The sequence below is a fragment of the Euprymna scolopes genome, chromosome 30 (assembly GCF_053919585.1).
Source record: "Euprymna scolopes isolate OS-2025 chromosome 30, ASM5391958v1, whole genome shotgun sequence".
Lineage (NCBI taxonomy): Eukaryota > Metazoa > Mollusca > Cephalopoda > Sepiida > Sepiolidae > Euprymna > Euprymna scolopes.
Window position 1 is genome coordinate 85,490,006 of NC_136511.1, and position 26,112 is coordinate 85,516,117.

At 36.8% G+C, this 26,112-nt stretch overlaps 1 protein-coding gene across 1 annotated transcript; it reads right to left on the reverse strand.

The window, feature by feature from the left end:
- Positions 1 to 4,067: 4,067 nt before the first annotated feature.
- On the reverse strand, positions 4,068 to 19,764 carry LOC145254874 (uncharacterized). The gene is made up of 4 exons (XM_080113750.1): positions 19,612 to 19,764; positions 9,060 to 9,269; positions 6,415 to 6,519; positions 4,068 to 4,231 (listed from the first exon to the last, which is right to left on the reverse strand). Exons 1-4 carry the CDS (start codon positions 19,690 to 19,692, stop codon positions 4,112 to 4,114), a joined length of 516 nt encoding a protein of 171 aa, XP_079969876.1. The 5' UTR covers positions 19,693 to 19,764; the 3' UTR covers positions 4,068 to 4,111.
- Between the last annotated feature and the right edge of the window lie 6,348 nt (positions 19,765 to 26,112).

Below are 26,112 nucleotides of genomic sequence, written 5' to 3' on the forward strand. Positions count from 1 at the left end.
GTAATACAGAATCCACACTGAGTATAAAGACTATTGCTGGTCCTTGTTTGTTTTTTTTGTTTTTTTACATGGAGTTCACCACTTATCAAGGCCCAATGGCCACTCAGGGATAAGGGTTATTGTGTGTACAGTAATCAAAGGGATAGTGTAGCAATAGTATTGGAGAAATTGTAAGGTGTCATTAATTAGGGGAGGGGCGGTTCATCAGGAATTTGTTTGTGTTGGACTTGAAGACATCCAGGTTGAAGTCGGGAGGGAAACAGGCAAGCGGAACAAAGTTCCACAGGCGTGCAGTTCTAAGAAAGAAGCTTTGTTCATGGTATCTACGTTTTGATTTAGGCACAGATAGGGAGTGGGGAAAATTATTGACGGTGGTTTCAGCCAGTCGGGTGTTTTTTGAAAAAGATTGGCGAGGGTGGACCAGAGAATGGAGCTCAGACGAGCACCTGCCATGGAAATAACGATAGAACAATGACAGGCTCGCTACATCTCTTCTGTGGGAAAGAGGTTGCAGGGTAGAGAAAAGGGCATCCCCCACCAAGCCACGAAGTCTATTTTGTACTGTCAAGGCAAGATAGGCTGTTTTTAGAAGCCCCCACCCAGATGTGGCAGCAGTACTCCATCTTTGGACGTACTTGGCTCTTATATAGATAGAGAATTGCATCATTAGTGAGATATCTTCTGGAGCGGTAGAAGGATCCCACCATTTTCCCAGCAACCTTGGCCACAGACTTGATGTATGTGTTCCATTTAAGATCAGGTGTAAAGGTCAAACCCAGGAGCTTAGACGAGAGCCATCCATTTCAATTGATGCCAGATGGGGATCAAAGCGTTTATGATGTAGAGATAGGAGCTTGGTCTTAGATGCATTAAAGGTAACCAGCCACCTCTTTCCACACTGTACCACACGCTCAAGATCAGAGGAGAGTGAATCAGAGAGAACATCATTTACAGCCTTTGATGTGTTGCCATAGATGGTCGTGTCATCAGCATAGATGTCAACGAAAGATTTTAGTATGTGTTTTGGGAGATCATTGATGTAGATCAGGAAGAGAGTTGGGCCCAGTATGGATCCTTGAGGGACTCCAGCATTAATACTGTGGGCCTCTGATTTCTGCCCATCAACCACTACTCTTATGAGCCTATCTGAGAGAAATGACTTAATGATAGAGAAAACATTTCCAGTTATACCGTAGCTGGAAATCTTGTGTAGTAGGCCTTTATGCCAAATCTTATCGAAGGCCTTTGATATGTTGAGGGCAATTGCCCTAGAAATGAAGCCTTTGTCGAGAGATTCACTAATCCTATGAGATATAACCTTTAGCACATCTGCTGTAGATCTAGCAGAGCGGAAACCATATTGCGTGTCACTAAGAAGGTTATTTCTGCTGAGGTGGTTGACTACTTCTCTATTTATTGTGGATTCCAGCAACTTACTCATGACACACAGGAGACTTATTGGTCTGTACTGAGAGGGAGATGACTTATCTCCTGAATTCTTAAATACAGGGCATACTGATGAGGTTTTCCAAGGTGTTGGAAAGCACTTCTCCTTAAGGCAACGCTTAAACAGTTTGGAAAGTATGGGGGCAAGTTCTGGTTGTAATTTTTTAACACTATAATTGGAATACCGTTGGGACCAGTTGCTTTACTGGAGTCAAGGTTCTTGATTAGCTTGGCGACCTCACGCACAGATATTTGTATGTTGCATAGCGTGTTGTCTGTTATAGGAGGGAATATGGGGAGTTGATGGCCTTCGTCACACAGGGTAGAATTTGCCGCAAAGTTTTTGGCAAATAGTTTTGCCTTGTCGGATGCTGTCGAGATGACCTCTGGTCCATTGATAATGGTTGGGATAGAACGCATGTTTCTGTTCAGGATCCTATTTGCTATTTGCCAGAACTGGTGGGAACCAAGCCACTGCTCAGCTACTTTGGACTTAACGGATTGCGCATATAGTTCTCTTGCATTTTTTATTACTCTTTTACAGTGGTTGCTGGCGGTTCTGAAAGCAGCTTTAGTTTCAGTGCATCTATTACCTTGGTAGCTATGGAAAAAGTGATTTCTGTGTGCGATGGCAACAGCACATTCGGGGGAGAACCATGGCTGGCTGTTAGGTTTTTGCTGGAATTTTTTGTTTCCTTTTTTTTTTTTTTATTAAAATAGTGAAACTTGGCCAGAGTTGTACCTATTTACTATGCCTCCCCACGGGACAGAGTTAGACACCAGGGTCGTTTTTTAACGTGGAGAAAAGGTACAAAAATAAAAATTGTCTCAGTCGTGAAGGATTTCTCCTCCACCGAAAGACCAGCCAGAGTTGTAACAGATTTTTATACTTCCCATAACTGTCCCATTTCTTAATTAGAGGTGGATCTTTTTTTAAAGTTAATATAGATCGAATAAATGAACTTGTTTCAAGTCCAACACAATTTTGTAGAAAAGCACCTACTATATTGAAGTTACTATTTTCTTTGAAATAAAATTTCGTAAGCCAAACAAATAGACTTGGACCTCATTACAAACTTTAATCTCTTGTTTGTTTCTTTATTATGGCAGAACCATACACTCTACACTTACTTTACTCTTTGAGCAGTATATCTGCCTTAAATGCATTGAACTTATTGGTTTTTCTTTTTAAAACAGCAAAAATACCTTCCACATTTTAAACTATCAACTACATTAATTTTTATTTGTAGCAGACTATTATCCTTATCTTTTTTTTTTTAAGTTGTTGTTTCATAACGTTTCAACCAACTATTCCTCTGGCCTTCGTCGGGTGGTAACCGTGACAGGATAGGAATTCTGAATCTCCTAATTGCATTCTCAGCAATTATTGCCATCCATAGTTGTTGTCGTCTCACCATGTTTTTGGTCAAGTAAACCTCTGGCTGGCTTTGGGTAGGATTGAAACTGTTATCTTCAGACAATTTTCACCTGGAGATTCAACGTCTCTATCCACTGCACCACAGACCCCAAGGAGGAATAGTTGGCCAAAACATTGTGAAACAACAACTTAAAAAAAGATGAGGATAATAGTCCGCAATAAATAAAAATTAATAAATAATACTCGTCTCAATAATGAATTCGAATTAAATAATATATAAATCAGCTATAAGTTGTTAATGAACTTACACAAATTCCAATGATGTATTGATTCAGCTAATGGTTTACCATTTTTTCAGATATCTGATATAGAAACGATTTTCAAGAATAGTAAATATATATGCATGGCGTTCCAAAAGAAATGTCTCTTATTTTCTTATTCCAGCCAAATGGATCAAAGGGAACTGCAAATTGTATTATGATGACTGAACTTATGTATTCATGACTTGAAAGTTGCAGATATTAACAGTGTAAGACTATAAGAAAGCAACCCCTGACATGGATGTGTGTCAGAAGCAGAGATGCGTCATTGAATTCCTGACAAAAGTGCATCAAGAATGGTAGTGACTTTGTAGAAAAATGAATTCTGGAGCACAAAAGGTCATTTGTTTTAATGGTACCACTCCTATTTTCATAGTTCTTTAATTTTTTTGAGTTAAAAAATAAAATAGAAGGCTTTACTTTTGGAACAACTCTTGTACTTGCAATGCAAAGAGTTTTTCAAGCGCATTATATGTTAGGCCAGTATGATGGAGAATCCTGATTACTTGTGTTGTAAATTTCAGAGCTAGAAGTTTGGCACCTAAAAAATGTCGCGTGCGAGACTTCAAAGCACTCAAACTCCAAACAGTGTTCAAGCTGTGAAACTTTCTGTTAATCAGTCTCCTACACGTTCAGCTTTAAACATAGTTTGTCTTTGAATTGTCTGATGAAATAGTCAGACAAATTCCATCCATACAAATTAACTGAAGAGACACAGTCAAGTACCATCTTTCAAATATGGGAGGTATTTTTGCTCTATCTGTTTTTAAACATAACAGACCAAAATATGGACAGACAGTGTATCTAATAAAAAGGTATGAAAAAAAAAATGTTATTGTAAATCTAAGTATGATCGACTAACAAAAATATAATTTCAAACATGGAATTTCAATTATGGAATAATTTGGTTGTGGAAAAGAAAGGAAAGAAAAATGTTGAAATTTATTTACAAATTTAATTTAAGGTTTTAATGTTTTTGCTTTTTTTGTTTTTGCTTTTTCTCTTTTTTTCGGTTTCTTCTCAAGATTTTATTGTAGTGTTTGATTGAGTGATCGGCTTTCGTGATCAATTTCTTCAGTTGTTCCTCCTACAATGACAACAAAGAAAAATTATTATTAGAAATATTGAACTTGACCTTGAGTCAGTCAAGTTCAAACAGGTAGTCAGCAAATTTTAAAGTTGGCACAATTTGTTGTAGCTTCTCTTTAGGGCAGGAAAAAAGATTTACTTCCTCACCATAATTCCATCATCTACTTATTGATAGGATAGAAATGCACCTTGCAACAATGTAGAAGTTGCTTTTTATTTATATACGCAGTGTTAAAAATGAATTTGACACTTTTTGACAAAAACAACATATCTTGGACAATTGATATATTCTCAAAGCCTAGCAGAAGTACTTTTCATCTGAGAAGAAGCAGAACAGTTTAAAAAATCCTTTAGACTTATACAAGATTTGAACTTGTACGAAATTGACAATGTCTTAATGATGTGTACCCTGTCAATTCCTTTTTGTAAACCAATCACGTTTCTATTTGCATATGAGCAAATTCAAAAACCACCATAACTTTTTAATACTATATAGATTATTAAAAAGAAAATTAAAAAAAAAAAACGTAAAAATTTGACCAACACAAAAGACAGCATTTAAGACAGAGAATCAATTTTCTCTACCATTTGAGTAAAAACCAAGTGAAAACAGGTGAGATATTCTAATGGTCCTGATAGTAAAATTGGACAGAAAATGCTATTTTAAAAACTTTATTTACTAAAGAAGTCAAAAAGTCGCTCAAGGAAAAGAGTTAATATTAGGTTGAGAAGAAAGTTCTTTCAGAATTTTTTATTTTGATTTCAAATAAGTTTTTATTATAATATCTTTACTTTAAAGAGCGTTTTTTGCTCTAATCGTTCAGATTACAATCGTTTTAAAAGAATTTTGTCTTCTTTTCAGAACGTTGAATACAAGATAGAAAAAAAGTAAACTTGCGCAATTTTCTTATCTATTCAAGCTAGGCCGAAAAGCTGCTGAAACAGCTCAAGATATCAACGAAGTACAATGGTGGTTTAAGAAATTTTGTGGCGGCAACAAGAATCTTGAAGATGATGAACATAGTGGTTGGCCATCAGATGTTGACAACAATAAATCAGATGTTGACAACGGTCAATTTAGAGCCTTAGTCGAAGCCAATCCATGCACAACTTCAGGCACTTGCTTCTGAATTAGACATAATGTATACAACAATTTCTAATCACTTGAGAGAGATTGGAAAGACACAAAAACTTGATAAATGGGTGCCTTACAAATTGAACAACAACCAAAGGAAATGCTGTTATGAAGTGTCATCTCTTCTTTTATGCAACAAGTATGACCCGCTTCTCAACCAGATCGTGACTTATGATGAAAAGTGGGCTCTTTACGACAACTGGTGACACTCAACTCAGTGGTTAGATGCCGATATGAAGTTCACTTCCCGAATAGCAGAGTAGCACCAAAAGGTCATGCTGTTTGATAGACAGTTGTCAACGGAGTACTCAGAAGTTCAAATTTGACATAAATCGTGGGTATATTCGTAAGATGAGAAGTGCAGTTCAGATATCATGCAATAAAGGGGCAGAATACAATTCATTTGGATGTAAGTCAAAGACAAATGTTAGTATATACCTCTTAAAAACAGTACTGACCCTCTGTTTCTGACTTTTAGATCATATTGAAGATAAAGTGAAATAAAAACCTACATGATTCGGATATAAATGACCGTTTCAGAATTTTTTAGATGAAGATTGATAATTTGTATTACTCGGACTACTGTTCTCATCTGGGATATTATTCTCACAATGTTTCAGCTCATGTAATCACCAACTTTCTTCAGGAGCATCTTCATGTTCAACAAAAAGATTTCCGAGTTCAACAAGATGCACCTGAAAAAGGTCAGAGGTTACATCATCCAAAACAGTGTGAGAATAACATCCAAGATGAGAACAGGAGTTCAAAAATTCAAATAATACATAAATGACTCTTTTGTTAATTGTAATTAATAATAAACTGGCCACACAGAGACATCTCTATGAACTTTTTATTTTATAAAATCCTCATAATTGTCATACTGACACCAATCTAGACAGAATTCAACAAACTATAAATGCAATTTTTTTCTTTTAAATATTAGAATTTAAAAAAAAATGAAGGATGGCCAAAGAGAAGAAAAAAAAGATTCTTATGCTGATCAAATGACTTATCTCGAAACAGTATATGAAAAAATGTCTGCTTACCCGGTTGATGTTGTCATTCTTTCGGTCTTTTATTTTTTTTTCTTTTTCTTCCTTTTTTCTTAATGTTAACGATTTGTAATTCTCACAACGTTTCACTTTCGGAGGCTGAATAAGAAAATTAAATTAATTTTTAACTTCTTAAATTAAGACAAAAAAAAAATTAAGATTGATTCTTCTCATGGCAAAAAATATTTGCAAGAAATTAAAAAAAATTTTTAAACAGAAAATTTCAAATATTTAGTATCAGTGACCATGATGAGGAAAGGTATGAGGTATCTATGTAACAATTCATACTGATCATAATCACAGATTTCAAGGAGTGGGGTACTAAAATAGTCATATTTAAAAACCTAATCACATTAAGTTTTCAAAATACCATCATCTTATTCTGTTTTCAATTGGGGATAGATGAAAGTATACTTTCTAATATCATTTTCAACTCTTCATGGATAGCTTCCATATTATTATACGTCCTTAGATGGCTTCCATGTTATTATATGTCCTTAGATGGCTTCCATGTTATTATATGTCCTTAGATGGCATCCATGTTATTATACGTCCTTAGATGGCTTCCATGTTATTATATGTCCTTAGATGGCTTCCATGTTATTATATGTCCTTAGATGGCTTCCATGTTATTATATGTCCTTAGATGGTTTCCATGTTATTATACGTCCTTAGATGGCTTCCGTGTTATTATATGTCCTTAGATGGCTTCCATGTTATTATATGTCCTTAGATGGCTTCCTTATTATTATATGTCCTAAGATGGCTTCCATGTTATTATACGTCCTTTGATGGCTTCCATGTTATTATAGGTCCTTTGATGGCTTCCATGTTATTATATGTCCTTAGATGGCTTTCATGTTATTATTGTCTTTAGCTGGATAACGATCTTAGAATACCAGATGATATATGCAAAATGTGGTCCTAGTGGCTTTGCAAGCTGAGGATAATTTGCAAATATAATGAACATAACAGACAGTCCTGGATCATTTGTTGTGATCTGCACTCACCAAACACTGGCTAAAGAGAGCAGAATTCAGACATTTATTATATAACAGAGAGTCCTGGGCCGTTTGTTGTGATCTGCACTCACCAAACACTGACCAAAGAGAGCAGAATTCAGACATTTATTATTACAAGTAAATTAGACAGATAGATGAAGAAAGCAACTGTGGAATTTCTATGGGTCACACTAACAATAAAGATTAGTAATCTTTTTGGTAAACGTCTATAAAATAGATGCAAGCAAATAAAAAAATGTTTTTAGAAAAGTGAGAAATTCTTATGTAATGTTAGTATCTTGTGATAAATGAAAGATAATTTTAATGGAAGCAATAATTATTAAACATTGGATAAAATCCCATTATAACCATTGACAAAACATGCAAAAATGACAAAATCACAACTTTGACTATCTAGATTGATTTCAACAGGTAACACATTGAATCTTTCTAATATGATTCATAACACACTTTTGTTTTAATAGTAAGTCAATTGTTTAAAACTCAGACATGAGCAATGTTAAAACAAAGAGAAGCACAACTTAATAAAAGGACAAAATTTCTTTAATATTTCATTCACTAAAGTTTTTCATTTGGATTTTGGTATGTGAAAGACAATTCAAAACCTTATATTAAGCCCGCAATGTTGATGAATGGCCCTTTTTCTTTAAGACGAGTTTGGTTGTTTAAAGCAAAACAACCAAACTCATCTTAAAAAAAGTGGGGGGGGGGGGGGTCATGGCATATCAACCCTTTTCAAGTTATTTAATGCTGAATCCAATAATTAAAAAAAAAAAGTTTTTATGCTTCAAGTGGATTATATCTTCAAATATTTATTTATGGTGTTTGGTTTGGTTGTTTTGTAACATATCAACCCTTTTTCGGGTTTAATCATTTTGACAAAAGTTTCTATGCTTCAATTTCCTCATATCTCCAAATATTTATTCATGGTGTTTAGTTGTTTTATAAAGAAAAAAATGTTTTTTACTTTGCAGAACATTTTTTAATTGAGTTTTGCAAAGAAAAAGGAAAAAAAACGACATTAATGTTTGGTGCATTTAAGTCAGGAAGCCAATATCTTCAGACAGCTCAATTTGGTAACACCAGTTCTTGAAGATAGGACTTTCTTTATCTTTAGAGATACACAATATAATGCAAATTTGAAAAAAAAAACACTATGTAAAAAAATGAATTGCATGTTGCTTAAAATTGTAACTTCACTAGAAGTAATCTGTAAAAAAGACGTAAGAGAAAGAATTTCACATTTATAAATCTTGTTTACATGAATCTCAAAATAACCAAAAAATATTAAATGGAAAATCACAAGTTGAAACTCAAGAGAATTTCCCATTAACCATTTTCATACTATAAACTAGATTGGAGTGTGATATTTATTAACAATAAACTTTATAGAAACTTCTTGTTTGTCAACAAAATGCAACACTATTCTAAGATTTTACAAACATTAAAGTGTTCATGTTCACACCAGAAATTGGTATATTTAAAAAATAATACATTTCTTTGCATGTTAGGTTGATTGTAAAGAACTAAAATATCTTCACGTGAAAAATTATCATAAAAACATTTAAGTGAAAAATGTATGAGCCAAACAAGTGAAAGAAAGTGTATCTTACTGACCTGAGCTCCAAGACTAACTAGATATGAAATCATTGCTTGACGTTTTTCACCTCCATCATTATAAGCACCTAACGACAATTTCTGAACCTCAATTTTTGCTTGGGAAAAATTAAAGTTTGGTTTGCTTTTGTCTACGACTTTTCCATGCTTCATGTCTGCTTTCTGTTTCCCTCGTTCTTCATTTTTCTTAAATGGCTTCTTTTGGAATTCCTGAAATATGAAAAGAAAGTGGATTAATAGTTTAGGATCTTTTCTCTAAAATGAATGAGTGAATTTGTTTTTACCTATTTACAATGTCTCCCCACGGGACAGAGTTAGACACCAGAGTCGTTTTTTAATGTGGAGAAAAGGTTTGTAGCAGACATCTATCTATATATATATAAAAGGCAAAATGTGTGTGATCATTTTGTGTATGTCTTCAAAAGGCTTCTTTCGCACACGCTCCCAGGGTCGTTACTATCGCTTAAAACTGTGTATATAGGTCCTATATCATAATATCTAGGAATTAGGAAAGCACGTAGCGTATAGATTTATTTACGTCGATTTTTACAAAATTATTGTTATCTTGGCTTCTCGCATGTTGATTGGGCTTTTTAGTATAAATAAAATGAAACTAAACTCAAACGGACGTGTTCGCGGCAATGCGCCATGAACAGACGCTTACGCTGCGTGACTTCTATTTGACCTTCTTAATTAGGTCAAATAGAAGCAGCAAAGTTAACTTTTATTACGCACGCCTGTTTTTATAGTTATAGTTAGATAATAAATTCAAACACGTCTACGCTGTATGTTGCGGTGGCCCAATGGTAACATCGCACGTTTTTTTTTTCACACATTAATTTCCAACTCAAGGGTACGGGTTCGATTCTCATACTCGCCTACCAAAACATTTTTTTATTATTATTTTTTTATTATTATTTAACCCCCCCCCCCCCCAGAGTTTTGATTTACCTCAAGACACCCGGGCATCGCAGGATACCCCCCCGCTAGTATATATATAAAAGCGAAAATGTGTGTTTGTTTGTGCGTTTTTGTGTATGTCCGCAAAAGGCTTTTTTCCGGGAAGGGATCGATCAGCTCGCTCCTTCTTAAAACTTTTTATATCACGTCTAAATCATAATATCTATGAGTTAATAACAGGGGTCGCCTGTCTATTTAATTTGCCCGACTTTGAAAAGTTAAATATTGTGCATTTTTGGATCGCCACGTATAAAAGCAAAACTAATTCAAAGCTTGCGGCATTGTTCCCGGCACGATCGCCGGGAACATCCAAAAGCAATCAGCTTTGATCAATACGGAGTTTCTCCTTATATCAGACAATTGCTATTCAATTTAGACAATCCCCTTTTTATGGGGAGCTGGTTCTACCCCCCCCCCCCCAACATCTTGAGGAAACAAAAAAACTGTCTCCAGTAAATAAAAAAACTGCCCCGCAGTGAAAGTTAACTCTGTTACTAATATGTGACCTCATTAAGTCATTAAGTGTGGGCATCTGCCAATTCTTAATACTTAAATAAATTCAAACATGTTTCAGTTACTATTTCTTGCTGGCTGAGCGGTTAACGTCGCACATTTTTTTTCACACTTTATTTTCCAACTTCGCCTCAAGGTTTCGGGTTCGATCCTTCCTACTTACCTACTAAAACTTTTCTTTAACCCCCACCCCCAACACAAACACCCGAGCAATGACTTTTTTAAGAAGTTTTCGGTTATTCTTCTGTTTTGATTTACCCAAAAGCACACATACCTCTAAACACCCGGGCAACGCTGGGTACCCATGCTAGTGTTACATAAAAGTCAGAAATTAAGATTAAATTCTATGTGAGTCCATGACAATTTCTATATAAATGGACATGAATGGTGTTGCTGGTTTCAGAATTATCAGTGATCTTCATTGGATTATATCACATTTATCTCCCTTTCATTCTACTAGCTAATGAAAAATTTACTCTCCTGTTCCAGAAATCAACGTGGTGAATGTGATGGGCATACTTGGAAGTGCCCGAGAACAGTGTGTATGTGCTTTCCCTGGACACCCCTTGAAATATCAGAATGAACTCACCCAAGAGCTATATAAAGATGACACCCGAGTCATTTGGCAGTAACTTCACAAGTTGCTCTTGGATTGTGTCAGCATTCATAATTATTGACATTACTGTTCGAGTCATGTTGGGTCATATCCATGTTACTGTTGGGTTCATGCAAACAAATGTTCTGATTTGAGTGAAGAGTTTGCTTGCTTTTATTGAGAAAGTTCTCTCTCTTTCTCTTTTCCAAGTTAACAGTCAAGACAAGCACGCCTTTCACAAACTCTGGTAGGAGTTATTTTCATACTCTTTCTTCTGGTCATAGTGAAAGGCTCCCAAAACAATGTGTAACAGAAGTTATATTTTGTTGCACATTGTTTATGTATCTCTATTCTCTAACCTCGACAACACGTTTTTATTGTAACGTTAATTTATTCTTTTAATAATTAGGTCTGTGGTTTATGCATCATTTTTCATATATCCCATTTATATTTGTCTCTGAGAATAACTTGTACTTGTTTAACCATTCACCCTGAAGCGATTAGGCTGGTTCCATCCAGAGAATTTGCCGCATCCTAAACGAATGCTGACCTGGCACAATGGCCCATTGCAATCGTAGATGCAAATGTTAACCAATCACAGTTCCAATAGAGAACCCTTAGAAGGCAAGAACCCAGGATCAACTTGATAAACTGTTTCACTGTTCTGAGCCAAATTTTCAGCTGACCTCAGCATCATTTTTTTTCAATTCTAATGATGATGGGCTGGATGAAATCATCTGGATGATGAGAAAGAACATGACTAAACCAGTGAAGATCTCTTGAGAGGAAGGCTTGCTGCAACGAGAATGAACAATGATACTTGAATGTTTCTGTCCTTTTTTTCCCAACACTCCTTTCTGTATCCAAGAGAACACAGCACACAAACTGATGACCATGTTTGGTAACGATATACAAACATGTGGTTGCTAAATTCTAGAATAGCTTTACAGAGTCTATTTGTGGTGTCCCTATTTACCTTAATGAGGACAAAGTTAAACATAAGCTGGGTCTTTAATGTGGGGAATAAGCTTATGCAGTTCTTCCACAAAAGAAGAATTGGATTGGAACAAATATTAAAACTGCCTCAGTCTAAAGGATTTTATCTCCATTCACTTAGGGCAGAACAGATACTTCATCCAGGAATTCAATTAAAAACAAAACCACATGATTTTTCAAAAGTATTTTTGATAGGCTACTAATGTAGAAGAGATATAAGAATTTAACAGAATCTCGAGTTTCAATAAATTTTGGATTTGGCCAAGATATGAAGAGGATAAATTGGCAGATGCTTTTACCAGTTTATTTTCATATATTCCTGATTTGGACCTGTTTTCAGATAAAAAATATCACTCTTTCCTTCTTATATTTCGACAACATTAGAATTCAATCCGATAAAAAAAAAAGAAATACCGAAAAATCTTTATGACATATGTACCGATCACAGAACGAAACTGCCATATTCCAAAAATAACAGAAAAGTTTTTTCTTTATATAGATTATTTTTTACAATTTTTAGTGATTAATAATAAATCATAGCCATCACATGGCTGATTTTGATCTCTGCTTCTAGAGAAGTTATTAAAAGGCAAGTAACATGTGATGAATTTTATAGATGGTGAAGCAAGACACACCGTCCTCATGAAATTTGATCTTCTTAGAATAAAAAAAAATATTTATAGAAATGGTACTTCTGCAGTTTAAATCCTGCTTTTCCGTGAGCCTTGCTTGGCAACGCCTGACGAACGATGAAAACTGACGGATTATACCGAGTGATCAAAAAGAGACGCAAGCAGACAGCAAAAACTAGGAAGAAATTAAATATTTTTTTATGACCTAACTCAGCATAGTATAAACATCCCCAACCTCAAAAGTCATTCTTAACATGGGGAGGTTGGTGGTGTTTATACTACGCTGAGTTAGGTTGTAAAAAATACTTTATAATAACATATTAGGCAGAAAAAAAAGGTAAATTTCCATATTTTTTTTAGGAGTTAAACGACGTGGGTTACATTGTGAAAAAATACAAAAATAACTTTCCATAGACAAACAAAACTGTAGTAAAAATTGAATGTGACTGCAGTTACGGAGGTGGGCCGCGTGTGCGAACTCGAAACCCGAGTGATGAGAGACGAGAAGGCAACAAATCAGCAGGTTCGAATGCGCATTAATTTGCATAAATGAAATAATATAAGGCCAGGAGTTAAGATGTTTGAGTGAGTCGAGCCGTTTAGTTCTCGAGAATTGGATGGAACCTGGTTAGAGCGGAGAGTGTCGCTGAGAATCGAGTCCCAGTTTTTTTGTTTTTTTTTCGGTTAGGAGCTATTTCAGCGTTAAATATGGAACCAATGCGGCCGAGATGAAATAGGAAATTTTAAATGATTCGCGTCGAACCTAGAAAATTAAAAGTCGCGTTGAAAATTGAAAAGTGTTGTCAAAGAAAGAATTGAATGAGTCGTGCCAAACTGCGAAGGTTGAAGATATGAAGTGAGTCGGACTGTTTTTGTCTTTTTGTTTGTTAATCCCAGTGGGATTCGTTGGATTTCTTTAACTATCGCCGTCAAAGGAACGTGGAATTTGGAATGAAATTCGCTTATATTTGTTGAAAAACAAAAAAAAGTCGTCGCTGTTAACAGAACTTAAAATACGATTTGGACGACTTGTGCATTTAAATTCGTTTTTCACTGAGGAATTTAAAATGAGATTCTGTTGTGTTAAAAAGAAAAAAGTTGATTTTTTTTTTTAATGAAAATGATTTTATAAAAGTACAATTCGATTCGGATTTTATTGCTTGAAAAAAGTCATCGTTGTTAAAAGAACTTAAAATACGATTCGGATGACTTGTATGTACAGAAATCCTATTTCAATGCGGAATTTAAAATGAAATCCTGTTGTGCTGACAAGGGAGAAGGGTGTCGTTTTTAAACGATGGATTTATTTTATAAAAGTACAGTTCTAGTCGGATTGTATTGTTTGAAAAAAAAGTCATCGCTGTAAAAAGAACTTAAGATGCGGTTCGAATGGCTTGTATGCATTGAATTTGCTTTTCAACGAGGAATTTAAAATGTGTTAAAAAAAAAAAAAAGGTGTCGTTTTTAAACAACTTTCGTTTTTAATGAAAATACAAATCGAGTCCAGATTTTTTTTTCCGATTAGGCTGTGATAGTAGAATCTTTTTAAAAATTATTTTGACCTTCTAATATATATCATTTAATATCTTATATTTTTTTAGATAAGGTGATGTGGTTCTCAATTGATTAGCTGTGTCTAGGAGGAGTGTAAAGCGCTAGCTGTGTCTAGGAGGAGTGTAGAAGAAACAAAACTTTTAATACCGATATAAACCCAGAAAAGAACATTTGGCATTAAAAAAAATAAATAAAACAGTAAAATTTATCAATTTCTTACGGTAGGTGAATTATTTTAATTTTTCTTTTTTGTTCGTTTTTTTTTTTTATTGACTTCTGTTTGCTTGGTATGATATGGTGGTTTTCATCGTTCGTCGGCCGTTGCCAAGCGAGACTCAGGGAAAAATAAGATTTAAATTGCAGAAGTACTATAGAAATTGTTATGGACTCGCATAGATTTTAATTTAAATTTTTAACTTTATGTAGTATGTCTGCTACAAGCAATTTCTCTCATTTATATGTTTTTGGAATACGACATTTTCATTTTGTGATGGGTACGTACATCATTCTGTATTTTTGTTTTTTAATTAGGTTGGATTCTGTGAAGAAAAGGATTAATGATTGCTCAAAAGAGAGGGAGATCTGTGTGCACTTACCTTGCTTACTAATAAAAAAAGAGTATTGTTGCCTTAGCAGTAGTTTTGAAGCTTTTTTCCAGAGTATTTCTCTCCTATGGACCAAAATCGGAACGATTTTGGAGATGGCTCATCAGGAGGATGAACTCTCTGGAAAATCATTCTCTGCACTGCAAAATCTATTGTTGAGTATTTGACGGAAGTAGACATATGCACCAGTAAAATTCAACTTAAATCTTCTGATGAAGAGGACTGGGTGCAAACTGAAAAGGAATCCCTTGTACATACCCTGAAATTCCAAAGAGAATTGGAGTGTTTTGAGCTAAAGTTCCTCCCTGCTGCCGCCAAGTCCATAAGTCTTGCTCCTAGTTCCCCAGAAGTTGGAAGAGATGTATCCTCATTTACTGTGAAGCCTCCTCAGATTCAAATTACTGGAGCGACTTTTGATGGGTTGGATATGCAATCTAACCCCATGAACTTCAGGAATTTTTTGTATCGTTTCGAAAACCGTGTAGCCGGCATGGCCAACAATGCTAAGAGACTAAACTTCTTGAAATGTTCACTGTCTGGTCAACCTCTATTGTTAATTAACCACCTTACTATCTATAACAGAAATTATGAGGTGGCTCTTTCTGTCCTGCAGAGTGAGTAACTCGATGGGGATGAAATTATAGACAGTATCTTCCAGGACATATTGGACTTCTCCTATAAACAGGACGGATCCTTTGCTACCTTAACTAACTTCGTAATAAAAGCAGCCTCACTTCTGGCAGAGTTGGAGGGCTTCTTTGATTGTTCCTTTTCTAATGATTATTCTTCTGGAGCCCGCCTTATGGCTAAGATTCTCTTCTCCAAGTTCCCCAAAGAGGTCACAAGAGATTTAATTCAAATTTCTGGTAAGAGAATCCCCACCTTGTCATCTATTTTACAAAATACTAAGAAGGCTGTCAAATGTTTTATCAAAGGGGATGTTGTCCCTGGCTCAACCCTTAACACTGGTTGCGGTTCCTTGGGGATGTACAGTCTAGGCCAATGCCCTGTTCCTCACGAAGGGATACTTCTCTTCAAGTTAACTGCCTGTCACACACAGTATGAAAATTTCTCTAGTCTCTTCCTTGTTTTGTGTTACCCTTGGTAAGGACGGTAACTATGTTTCTGCCAACTGTTTGTTTGATACTGGCAGTGACCGGACTTATCTGTCTAGTAAGGTCCTCTTGGTCCTTTAGAGTCTATTGAACTGGATTGTGAGATCTATCTGACTACCATCCTTGGAGATTGTGACAGGCACTTTAGGGAGGTAGTGTTGGAAACTAACGTTAGATCTCATTATGCCTTTCTCTTCCGGTACTGATAACATTGATATTTCAGTACGTGTTGAGGACCTGGATTTATTTTTAGATGAGTTCCAACGCCTTAATTGCTCTCTAGCTGGTAGCTTTGATCGCGGCATTAGTTTTATTCTGATTCATGGAATTTTATCCAGCATTTGGGAACCCTTCAGCTGGTTCCTTGTTTGCGCAGACAAGCCTTAACAACTCCAATAGGACTCGTTCCCTTTGGTGAGGTGAAGCAATTCCTTTACTTGGACCATTCTCTGAACAAGAGACCGGAGAGACCTTCAATTCAGTTCATGCGTCGACTGCTGAAGTCGACCCTTCTCACCTGCATTTTGTGCTAGAGTCTCAGAGCATGTTTGAGGATCCACTAGGCAATTTTTTCCTAGACAATGATGTGCAAAAATGGTTAAAGAAAATGTCAATCTGGAGACTCTAGATATAAGTGAACAAGAACTATGCTTAAGTTTATACTAATGGATGCCCATGTTGAGTGCCAACACTTAGAAATTGCATCCACCTTAGCTGAATTAAGAGGTTGTGATTATTGAGTGCCCAAAGGTAGACAGGCAGTGAAGACTGTCCTGGCCTTATGTGCTCTGTGTCTAAAGTACAATGCTAGAGAGGTCTTGCTTCCCAATGTGGCCAACTTGCCTGCTTCCCATGTCAAACTGGAGGTTCTCTTCAAACATACGAGAGTGGATTTCATGGGTCACCTTTGGGTTAGGGAAGGTAGTAAGGAGGTGAAAATGTACCTGCTCATCTTCACTTGTCTTTGTATCTTGAGGTAGTACCGGACATGAGTGTGTTGGCCTTTCTGCAGGCATTGGTGCGGCTTACGAACCTATATTGCATTCTGACCACTGTTTATTGTGACAATACAAAAACATTTCTGGAAGGTGGTCAGTTATTTAAAAGGTTAATGTTGAGCCAGGATTACCAGTAGAAGTTTAGCTCCTGTTTGATCAAGTTCTATCCCATTCCTCTTTTCTCACCCTGGGTTGGAAGTGTCTGGGAGAGGAGCAGCCAGACAATCAAGAATTGTCTTTACAAAGTGGTTGTTGAGGTAAGATGGATTATTTCACCTTACTAACCATTGTATCTGATATACAACAAACTATTAACAACCGCCTTCTAACATCGAGAATCAGCAGAAATAGAGTTAGAGGTTGTAACTCCCAACATGTTTTTGTGACCTAATGAGAATTCTGGGCTGCTCTTGAATCTGAATAATGAGGATTTTGCCTCACACCTCCCTCTCAGCCAAGAAAGACTCCTTAAAACCAGTGTCTGGAGAAATTCCAAACTCTATGGGATAATGAATACCTGTTGAGCCTCAGAGAGAAACCCCAGGGCCGTTCTAGAGTGCCATTCTGAAACAGACTGAAGGTTGGAGATGTGGTGTTGGTCAGGAGTCCTCTTAAGCCTAGGCCCTTTTGGATTCTCGGGATCATCTTGGAGACGTTTTGCGGAGAGGATGGTGTAGTCAGGTCAGCAAAGGTCAAGCAAAAGGAGAATGCTGTGCATATTCACTTGTTATCAAACCTATCCCCTCTTGAGTTACCCTTAAGCAGAGAGGATCAAGCTCAATCAGTACTTTGCATCATTGATACGCCTGCTGAGGGTCGGTTCAATCAACTTCTTTGAATGAAGAAGTCATTTGGCTTTGTCCCATACATGGTTCCCCGCAGGGTGATCAGGACATGATTGGTTGTGATGGATGTGACAACTGCTGTCACTTCTGATGTGTGGGGATTGAATCTATGCTCCCTGAAAGACAAAAGTGATATTGTCTGGATTGTGCACTACAGAAGCCTCCTCCCAGAATCATTAGGGACCTAATAAAAAAAAAATAAATAAATAAAAATGTACTACCATGTTAACTGCATACCTTCATATTTTTGTTTTTCTTCATTTTCTTTTTCCCCTTTTCTTGGGGATTGTGTGAAGAAAAGGACTAATGATTGCTCAAAAGAGAGGGAGGTCTGTGTGGACTTACCTTGCGTACTGACAACAAAAAAAAAAGAGTATTGTTGCTTTAGCAGCAGGCTTAAATCCCCCCCCCCCCGATCATCGGTTTACGGTTTACTTTTAAAAAGGAGGTAATATCACCATTCAGGAGGTTTTTTTGTTTTTTTTCTTGGATACCAGTTGTGTTCTCCAACATTGGGAAGTTATTTCTATATCTACGACTTTTTGCCTGGTGAGACGTTAACAGACTGTCACGTCGCAATTCTTCCGTAACCTAAGGTAGGTGTACATTGCTTCCTTTTCTCGACTGAGCAGTCATCAATTCTTTTCTTTAAGAAAAAAAATTTTTTTTTTTCACACATTGTTTCCTGCAACTTTTAATATTTCGTAAACATGCCTAACTCCAATTTATCACCCCTACTTCCATTTGCAGTGCCCCCTACCATTAAGCTCACGTGGCAACAAACCTTCCTAAAATGAGACAGAAAGAATAATAAATAAATAAATAAATAAATAAATAAATAAATAAATTTTTGACTTCTGGTTTTCTTTTGTTACTCCCCCCCCCCAATAGTTTTATTTTGCAGCAGTATGTAAAACATGTGCTGACGTTTTATTCGGGTAGCTACTATGTTAAGACTCGGGAATCTCTGTAAGTGCTCAAAGTATTTTGGATATCACAGCCACTGTCCCAATACACAATCTTAAAATCGGTTCTTAATAAGATAATAATCAAACATATTTTCTTTTTCTCTAATTCAAAACCGCAAATGGGTTTGTATTACTGTACACATAGATTCGAAAAAGTTGTCAAAAAACAAATATATAACAAATAAATGTTATCAAAGGCAAGATAAGTTACTTTTCTACCTAACTGGATATAATTTTCGTGTTTTTATTCAATGTAACATGTTTATTCAGCTCAAAAAACATAGTTTTTACCGATGTATTGGAAAATTCAAGATGGCGTCCCACCCACACCCTCTTTAACACCGTAAGTTTGGGAAAAGGTGTTATAAATAAAAAAAACTATACAAAATACTATTAAAAACCCGCCGAATATATGTCAACCTATGTCACGGTAAACATATATTGAGCGAGTTTTTTAACAGTATTTTAACCGGTTTTTTATTTAAACCACCTTTTCCCAAACTTACCATGTTAAAGAGAGAATCAGACGCCATCTTGAATGTTCCAATACATCGGTAAACACTGTATGGTTTTCGAGCTGAATAAACATGTTACATTGAATAAAAACACGAAAAATATATCCAGTTTGGTAGAAAAGTAACTTATCTTGCCTTTGATAACATTTATTTGTTATATATTTGTTTTTTGACAACTTTTTCGAATCTATGTGTACAGTAATACAAACCCTTAATTATTTTAAATGTTCTGAGTTTTAATACAATCGTCTCTTACCGTCTGTTTTCGTTTAGTTGGATCTTTAAAAACCACGATTTCGGGTTGAAATTTCAATGGTTTTGTTGACATGGAAGCCATGCTTGTTTTTGGTGACCGGATGTTATATAAATTAATCTCGCAGCAAATACCGGAAGTTCGCAGTTTTTTATGTGCGCACGCGCATATTCTGGCTCGGTGTTAAATAAAAGAAACGCCTTTACAATTTTGATCGAGGCTTCTAGAGTTAGTATGGATGGCCTGAAAAGTGTTATAAAATCTTGGTTGAATGTAATGTTATTTGAACTTTTACAAACATTGCAAAAAATATAGGTTTTTTAATTTTTAAATCATTTATTTTTTTATCAATCTTTTTGCTAGAGAATAAAACAATTTATTTACAAAAACAAAATTATTTTTTGAAACTAGATTTTTTTAAAAACATTTGGTACTTGTACAGTCAAAAAAAATCAAAACATTAAAAAATGAAAATATCGAAAAAAGTTATATTGTACGTCTCCGTTTTGGACTGAAGTTCTCTGAAAAATTTTTTATTTAATTTGATCGGGTAGTTTTTTTTTTGTTGTTTTTTTTTAAGCGGAAAAATGCGTTTTTATTTTTTTTTATTTTTTTACACAGTGCACCACTTATCAAGGCCCGGAAGCCACTCAGGGATAAGGGTTATTGCAAGTACATTAATTTAGTGAGGAGATTTGCTGAAGTGTTTACTTAAGGGGGCGGTTCAGGAATTTGTTAACATTGGACTTGAAGACATCCAAGTTGTAGTCCGAAGGGAAGCAGGCAGACGGAACAGAGTTCCACAGACGTGCAGTTCTAGGAAAGAAGCTTTGTTCATGGAATCCGCGTTTTGATTTAGGCACAGATAAAGAGTGGGGGAAATTTTTCACAGTAGATTCAGCTAGACGGGTGTTTTTTGTGAAAGATTGGCGAGGGGGCACCAGAGATTGGAGTTCAGACGAGCATCTGCCATGGAAATAACGATAAAACAAGGACAGGCTCGCAACATCTCTTCTGTGGGAGAGAGGTTGCAGGGTAGAGAAAAGGGCATCCCCCACTAAGCCACGAAGTCTATTTTGTACTCTGTCAAGGCAGGATAGGCTGTTTTTAGCAGCTCCTGCCCAGATATGGCAACAGTATTCCATCCTTCGACGTACTTAGCTTTTATATAGATAGAGAATTGCATCGGTAGTGAGATATCTTCTGGAGCGGTAGAAGGATCCCACCATCTTTCCAGCGACCTTGGCAACAGACTTGATGTACGTGTTCCATTTCAGATCAAGAGTAAAGGTCAAACCCAGAAGCTTGTCAAAACATGGAGCCTCACCCAGACGAGAGCCATCCATCACAATTGATGCCAGCTGGGGATCAGAGCGTTGATGATGTAAGGATAGGAGTTTGGTTTTGGATGCATTAAAGGTAACCAGCCACATCTTCCCCCACTGAACCACGCGCTCGAGATCAGAGGATAGAGAATCAGAGAGAACTTTGTCATTTACGGCCTTTGATGTGTTGCCATAGATGGTCGTGTCATCGGCATAGATGTCAACGAATGATTTAAGTATGTGTTTAGGGAGGTCATTGATGTAGATCAGGAAGAGAGTTGGGCCCAGGATTGACCCCTGGGGGACTCCAGCATTTATATTGCAGGCCTCCGATTTTTGTCCATCGACCACTACTCTTATGAGCCTATCGGAGAGAAATGATTTAATGATTGAGAAAACATTTCCCGTTATACCATAGCTGGAAATCTTGTGAAGTAGACCCTTATGCCATACCTTGTCAAAGGCCTTTAATATGTCAAGAGCAATTGCCCTATAAAGGAAGCCTTTGTCAAGAGATTCACTTATCCTGTGGGATATAACCGTCAGCACATCTGCGGTAGATCTTGCAGAGCGGAAACCATATTGAGTGTCACTAAGAAGGTTATTTCTGCTGAGGTGGTTGACTATTTCTCTATTTAATATGGATTCCAGCCACTTACTCATAACACAGAGGAGACTTATAGGTCTGTATTGAGAGGGAGATGACTTATCACCTGAATTCTTAAATATAGGGCAAACTGAAGAGGTCTTCCAGGGAGTCGGAAAGCACTTCTCCTTAAGGCAGCGCTTAAATAGTTTCGTAAGTATGGGAGCAAGTTCTGGTTGAAGCTTTTTTAACACTATAATTGGGATGCCATCAGGGCCAGTTGCTTTACTGGAATCTAGGTTCTTTATTAGTTTGGCGACCTCCTGCATGGATATTTGTATGTTACCTAGCTTGTTCTGTGTTATAGGAGGAAATATGGGGAGTTGATGGCCTTCGTTGCATAGGGTAGAATTAGCTGCAAAGTTCTTTGCAAATAGTTTGGCCTTGTCTGACGCTGACGAGATGACCTCTGGTCCATTGATAATGGTTGGTATAGAACGCGCACTTCTGTTCAAGATTTTCTTTGTTATTTGCCAAAACTGGTGGGATCCAAGTCGCTGATCAGCTACCTTGGACTTAACAGACTGGGCATATTGCTCTCTTGCATTTTTGATTACTCTTTTACAGTGGTTGCTGGCAGACCTGAAAGCAGCTTTAGTTTCAGTGCATCTATTACGTTGGTAGCTATGGAAAAAGTGATTTCTGTGCGCGATAGCAGCAGCACATTCTGGGGAGAACCATGGCTGGCTGTTAGGTTTTTGTTGAAATTTTTTAGATGGTATGAATTGGTCTATGCCTACAATTAACCATTCGGTCAGTTCTGATACTATAGAGGACACATCCTTTTTAAACATGGAGTGCAGAGGTAAATCAGATATGAATGTCAGCCATAGAGTATCGGTATACAGTACGGTGGAGGGGTACGTCTGGGGGCTTCTTACATTTCGTTTTTATCTTAACTGATACGACGGAGTGGTCGGAGGATCCTAGAGGAGAATGAACAGAACATGAACATAGCTCAGGGGAAGTTGAGAGAAAAAGGTCTAAGAGGCTTGCATATTGACCGGGTGTATCGGGCACACGGGTGGGTTCGCGAACAATCTGAGTGAGGTCATAAGCAATGGCAAAATCATGACAAAACCTTCCCTCGTCATCTGTCTTATTTGAATGGGTCAGCCATTCCACGTTATGGACGTTGAAATCACCACATATGTGGATGTTAGCCGAGGGATGTGAAGACTGTGGTCAATTTTCTCAGATATGCTCTTAAAGATAGTAACTCCGCTGTTGTGGGGCCTATAGAGGGCATATATAAATGCAGTGGTGTTAGAAAGTGCAACTCTGAAGCACATATAGGGTAAATTAGGATCTTCTCTAGAGATATCCCTGCCACACGGGAAGCCATCCTTAATGTAGGCACATATTCCATGCCCATGGCGATCTTGGGGGTCAGATTTAGCTGTTAAATTTGAGTATCCATTAATTATGAACTCGTCTAGGGTAGTGGTCGGTCCTATTCCAGTTTCACTTAGAAATAATATGTCCGGTTTTGTCTCCTGTAATTGGGTTTCAACCTCTGGAAGGTTGGAACGTAGACCCCTGATGTTGGAGAAGGAGACCTGGTAGTAGGGGTCTACGTTGAAAGATGGGGTTCTAGGTTTAATCGAGTTTTTATTCTGGATATATTTCATGTTGAGGTTTGGGGATTTGTGGAATAGGTCGGCATACTTGGTTAGAGCAGTACAGAGAGGGAAAGTAAGAGAGAAAAAGACAGGAATTTTTTTTTTTTTTTTGTAGCACACGAAAAGGTAAAGCCGTAACAATTACCCACTAGTATGGCATCGAGAGGCCCCACCAGAGACTACTGCATGGTCCAGATCCACTCACCAAATGGCAATACAGCAGTCCCAGTACTTTGCGCCTGCTGATAGGACAGCCTCCTCAGTGGTTAATCCAAGGTTCGGGTCCCTGACTATCAGGCGGATAACGTCAGCCCAGACAAACGTTTACCTCCAGCACCCTTACTAGTGACATGGCCACAAGGACAGACAGAGACAGAAAAATTTCCGACATCTCAGACTCCTGGTCACCAAGTACTACCGACCTTTAAGCAGCTTTTTCTTCACCCTTTATCAGAAAAATCACTCATTGAATGAGGACTGAATGACAAAATAGGAGAAGCGAGAGTTACTGGAGCTGCCGATAACACATCCACTGTATTATCTACTCTCCATTAAGAAAAAAAAAAAAAAAAAAAAAGTGGGGGGGGGGGATGGGGACAAGTGACTTATCTATATCTAAGTAGTAAGTCCGGTGCTTAGTTAACAATTCAGGACACTTTTGATGATAATGTCCCCCCCCCATATTAATGGGGGGAAGTGTCGTTATCTATCGAGTTTAAATCATTAGAGTTTCATCTTATAAATTAATTAAAATCCAATAATTAACTATTATTAATTTGTAAAGTCGGCTTAATATTACTTTACATTCGAGTTTAGACAATTATTCAATTATTTATTATGACGGAGCGCTGAAAGTAACCATGGTTAACACGCCACGGGGAGATAACTCAGTCTAAAGCGCCGATATCCCCTCCCCATGTTAAATCATAGCTTTTCTTCTTAAAAATCGAAACATGTCTACCCTTTGATCGGTATCATAGCAAGTTGTTTTTTCACTGTCAAAAAAATAAAATAAAAATAAAAAAATACTACTTGATCAAATTAAGTGAATTTTTTTGGTAAATGTTACCTTACGCTACGAACACCGACCACTCTAATTTGTTTTTTAGGGGTATTCGAGGTCACTAACAACGAATCTGATAATCAAACCCTCCGCAAAATTTACCGTTTGCATGGTATGAACCCTTAGACGTTGGGACTATTTTGCGCCATTTCATCGTCTTCAGTAGTGTTTTTGTTTTTCTTACATGATACGTTACCTTTTTTTTTCCGGAGAACTTCATATCATAAGGGATACGTACAATATAACATTTTTCGATATTTTCATTTTTTAATGTCTTGATTAAACTATACAAGTACCAACTTTTTTAACGGGATTTCCTTTTTCATGTGAATTCTTGTTCTAATAAAATTTTTTGCGCTTCTACACTATTGGGACGAAATTCCGGAAATTGTAATACTTTCACATGAAAACAATATTATCTACTTATTCCTCGTATTTTTAAGATGATTATAATATCAAAAAATTACGAAAATCGATAAGGTATAAAATTATTTATTAAAGAAAATAAAAAATAGAATTTGATGAAAACGATCGTACCACACAGGAGAGTTCAAAAGGGGAGGTAATTTTTCGTTTTGATTCAAATAAGATGGCGGCAATTTTTCATCTGCTAACACGATTAAAGTTGTTTTGTTTAATAATTCAGTAATATTCAGGTAATTTCGACTGCATAATTTGGAAGCTTCCATTGTAACGTATTAGAATTGACAAAAAAATCAGTTGAAACCATTGTTTTTTTATTATCTGAAAACTCCATTTATCGACTACAAAATCTCGTCCCAAATCTGTAAAAGCGCCGATTGTTTTTTTTTTTTGTTTGTTTTTGTGTTTGTACCCCCCCCCTCTTCTACGAGTAAAACAAATTTTAATGGTCATCTGCAAGAATTCTTCTGGTGTTGAAGGAAACAAAACTAGTTTAGAAATATTTTGTTTTGAATACGCTTTTTATGGTGTTTGATTAAAAAGAATTATTAAAATAGAACTGCAGTTAAATGAGCTGGTAAACAACAAAACAAAATAAACCAAATACAATAAGCAAAAGTCCAGCCAGAATTCGTCACTGTCAACTTTCTCTCTCAACTTCCAGCACGTGTTCTCCCAACTGCCTCTGCCAACAGACATTTTATCAGAAAACTAACCCCATTCCATTTGTATATGTGTGCAGTGGAAGATGAGATCTCGTGAGATTCCATGAGACTACACCTTATAAATCCATGGCTGCCATCTTTAATTTCTCTTTCTCTCAGATCCCATCCAGGCGCTTTCTTCTTTGATTATTACATTCAACTCTACACTCCCCGCTGATCTCCAGACCACACACGTGGCATGGTGGACGTGGTCGTTTGTTGTGGGCACTCCTACGAAGGGAGATTGACTGGACTACTTCATCTTCATTGGAGTTCTCAGAAGCTGTTTCGGAACCATTAGCATCAGTGTTAGGGTGTACAGTCATACCATCGACTAGCATGCTTGCTCACTGATGATGCCAGTGATTCGCCCTTTTTGAAAGCTGTTGGAGCATCGATTATTGGGAGGCTTCACCCAGTGTCCCCTAACTCATACGACCCTTGGGTTTCCTGCCGATCAGGCAGACGGGCGTCAATGTCCTTGATGTGCACTCGATAGCAATGGATCGCATTGGTGGGTGCACTTGCAGCAGTCATGCCATCGTTTGGAGTTGCATTATATCTATAGACCGCCTTTGCGATATGCATTGTTTTCTTGCTGCGATCCTCTTCACGCTTCGATGGCACTGTTCTGCTATGCCGTTGCCACTTGGTACATATGCACATCTGTATCTAAGCTGGATCCCCCACTTGTTATGTCCATACCCAGTCGGCTCCAAGA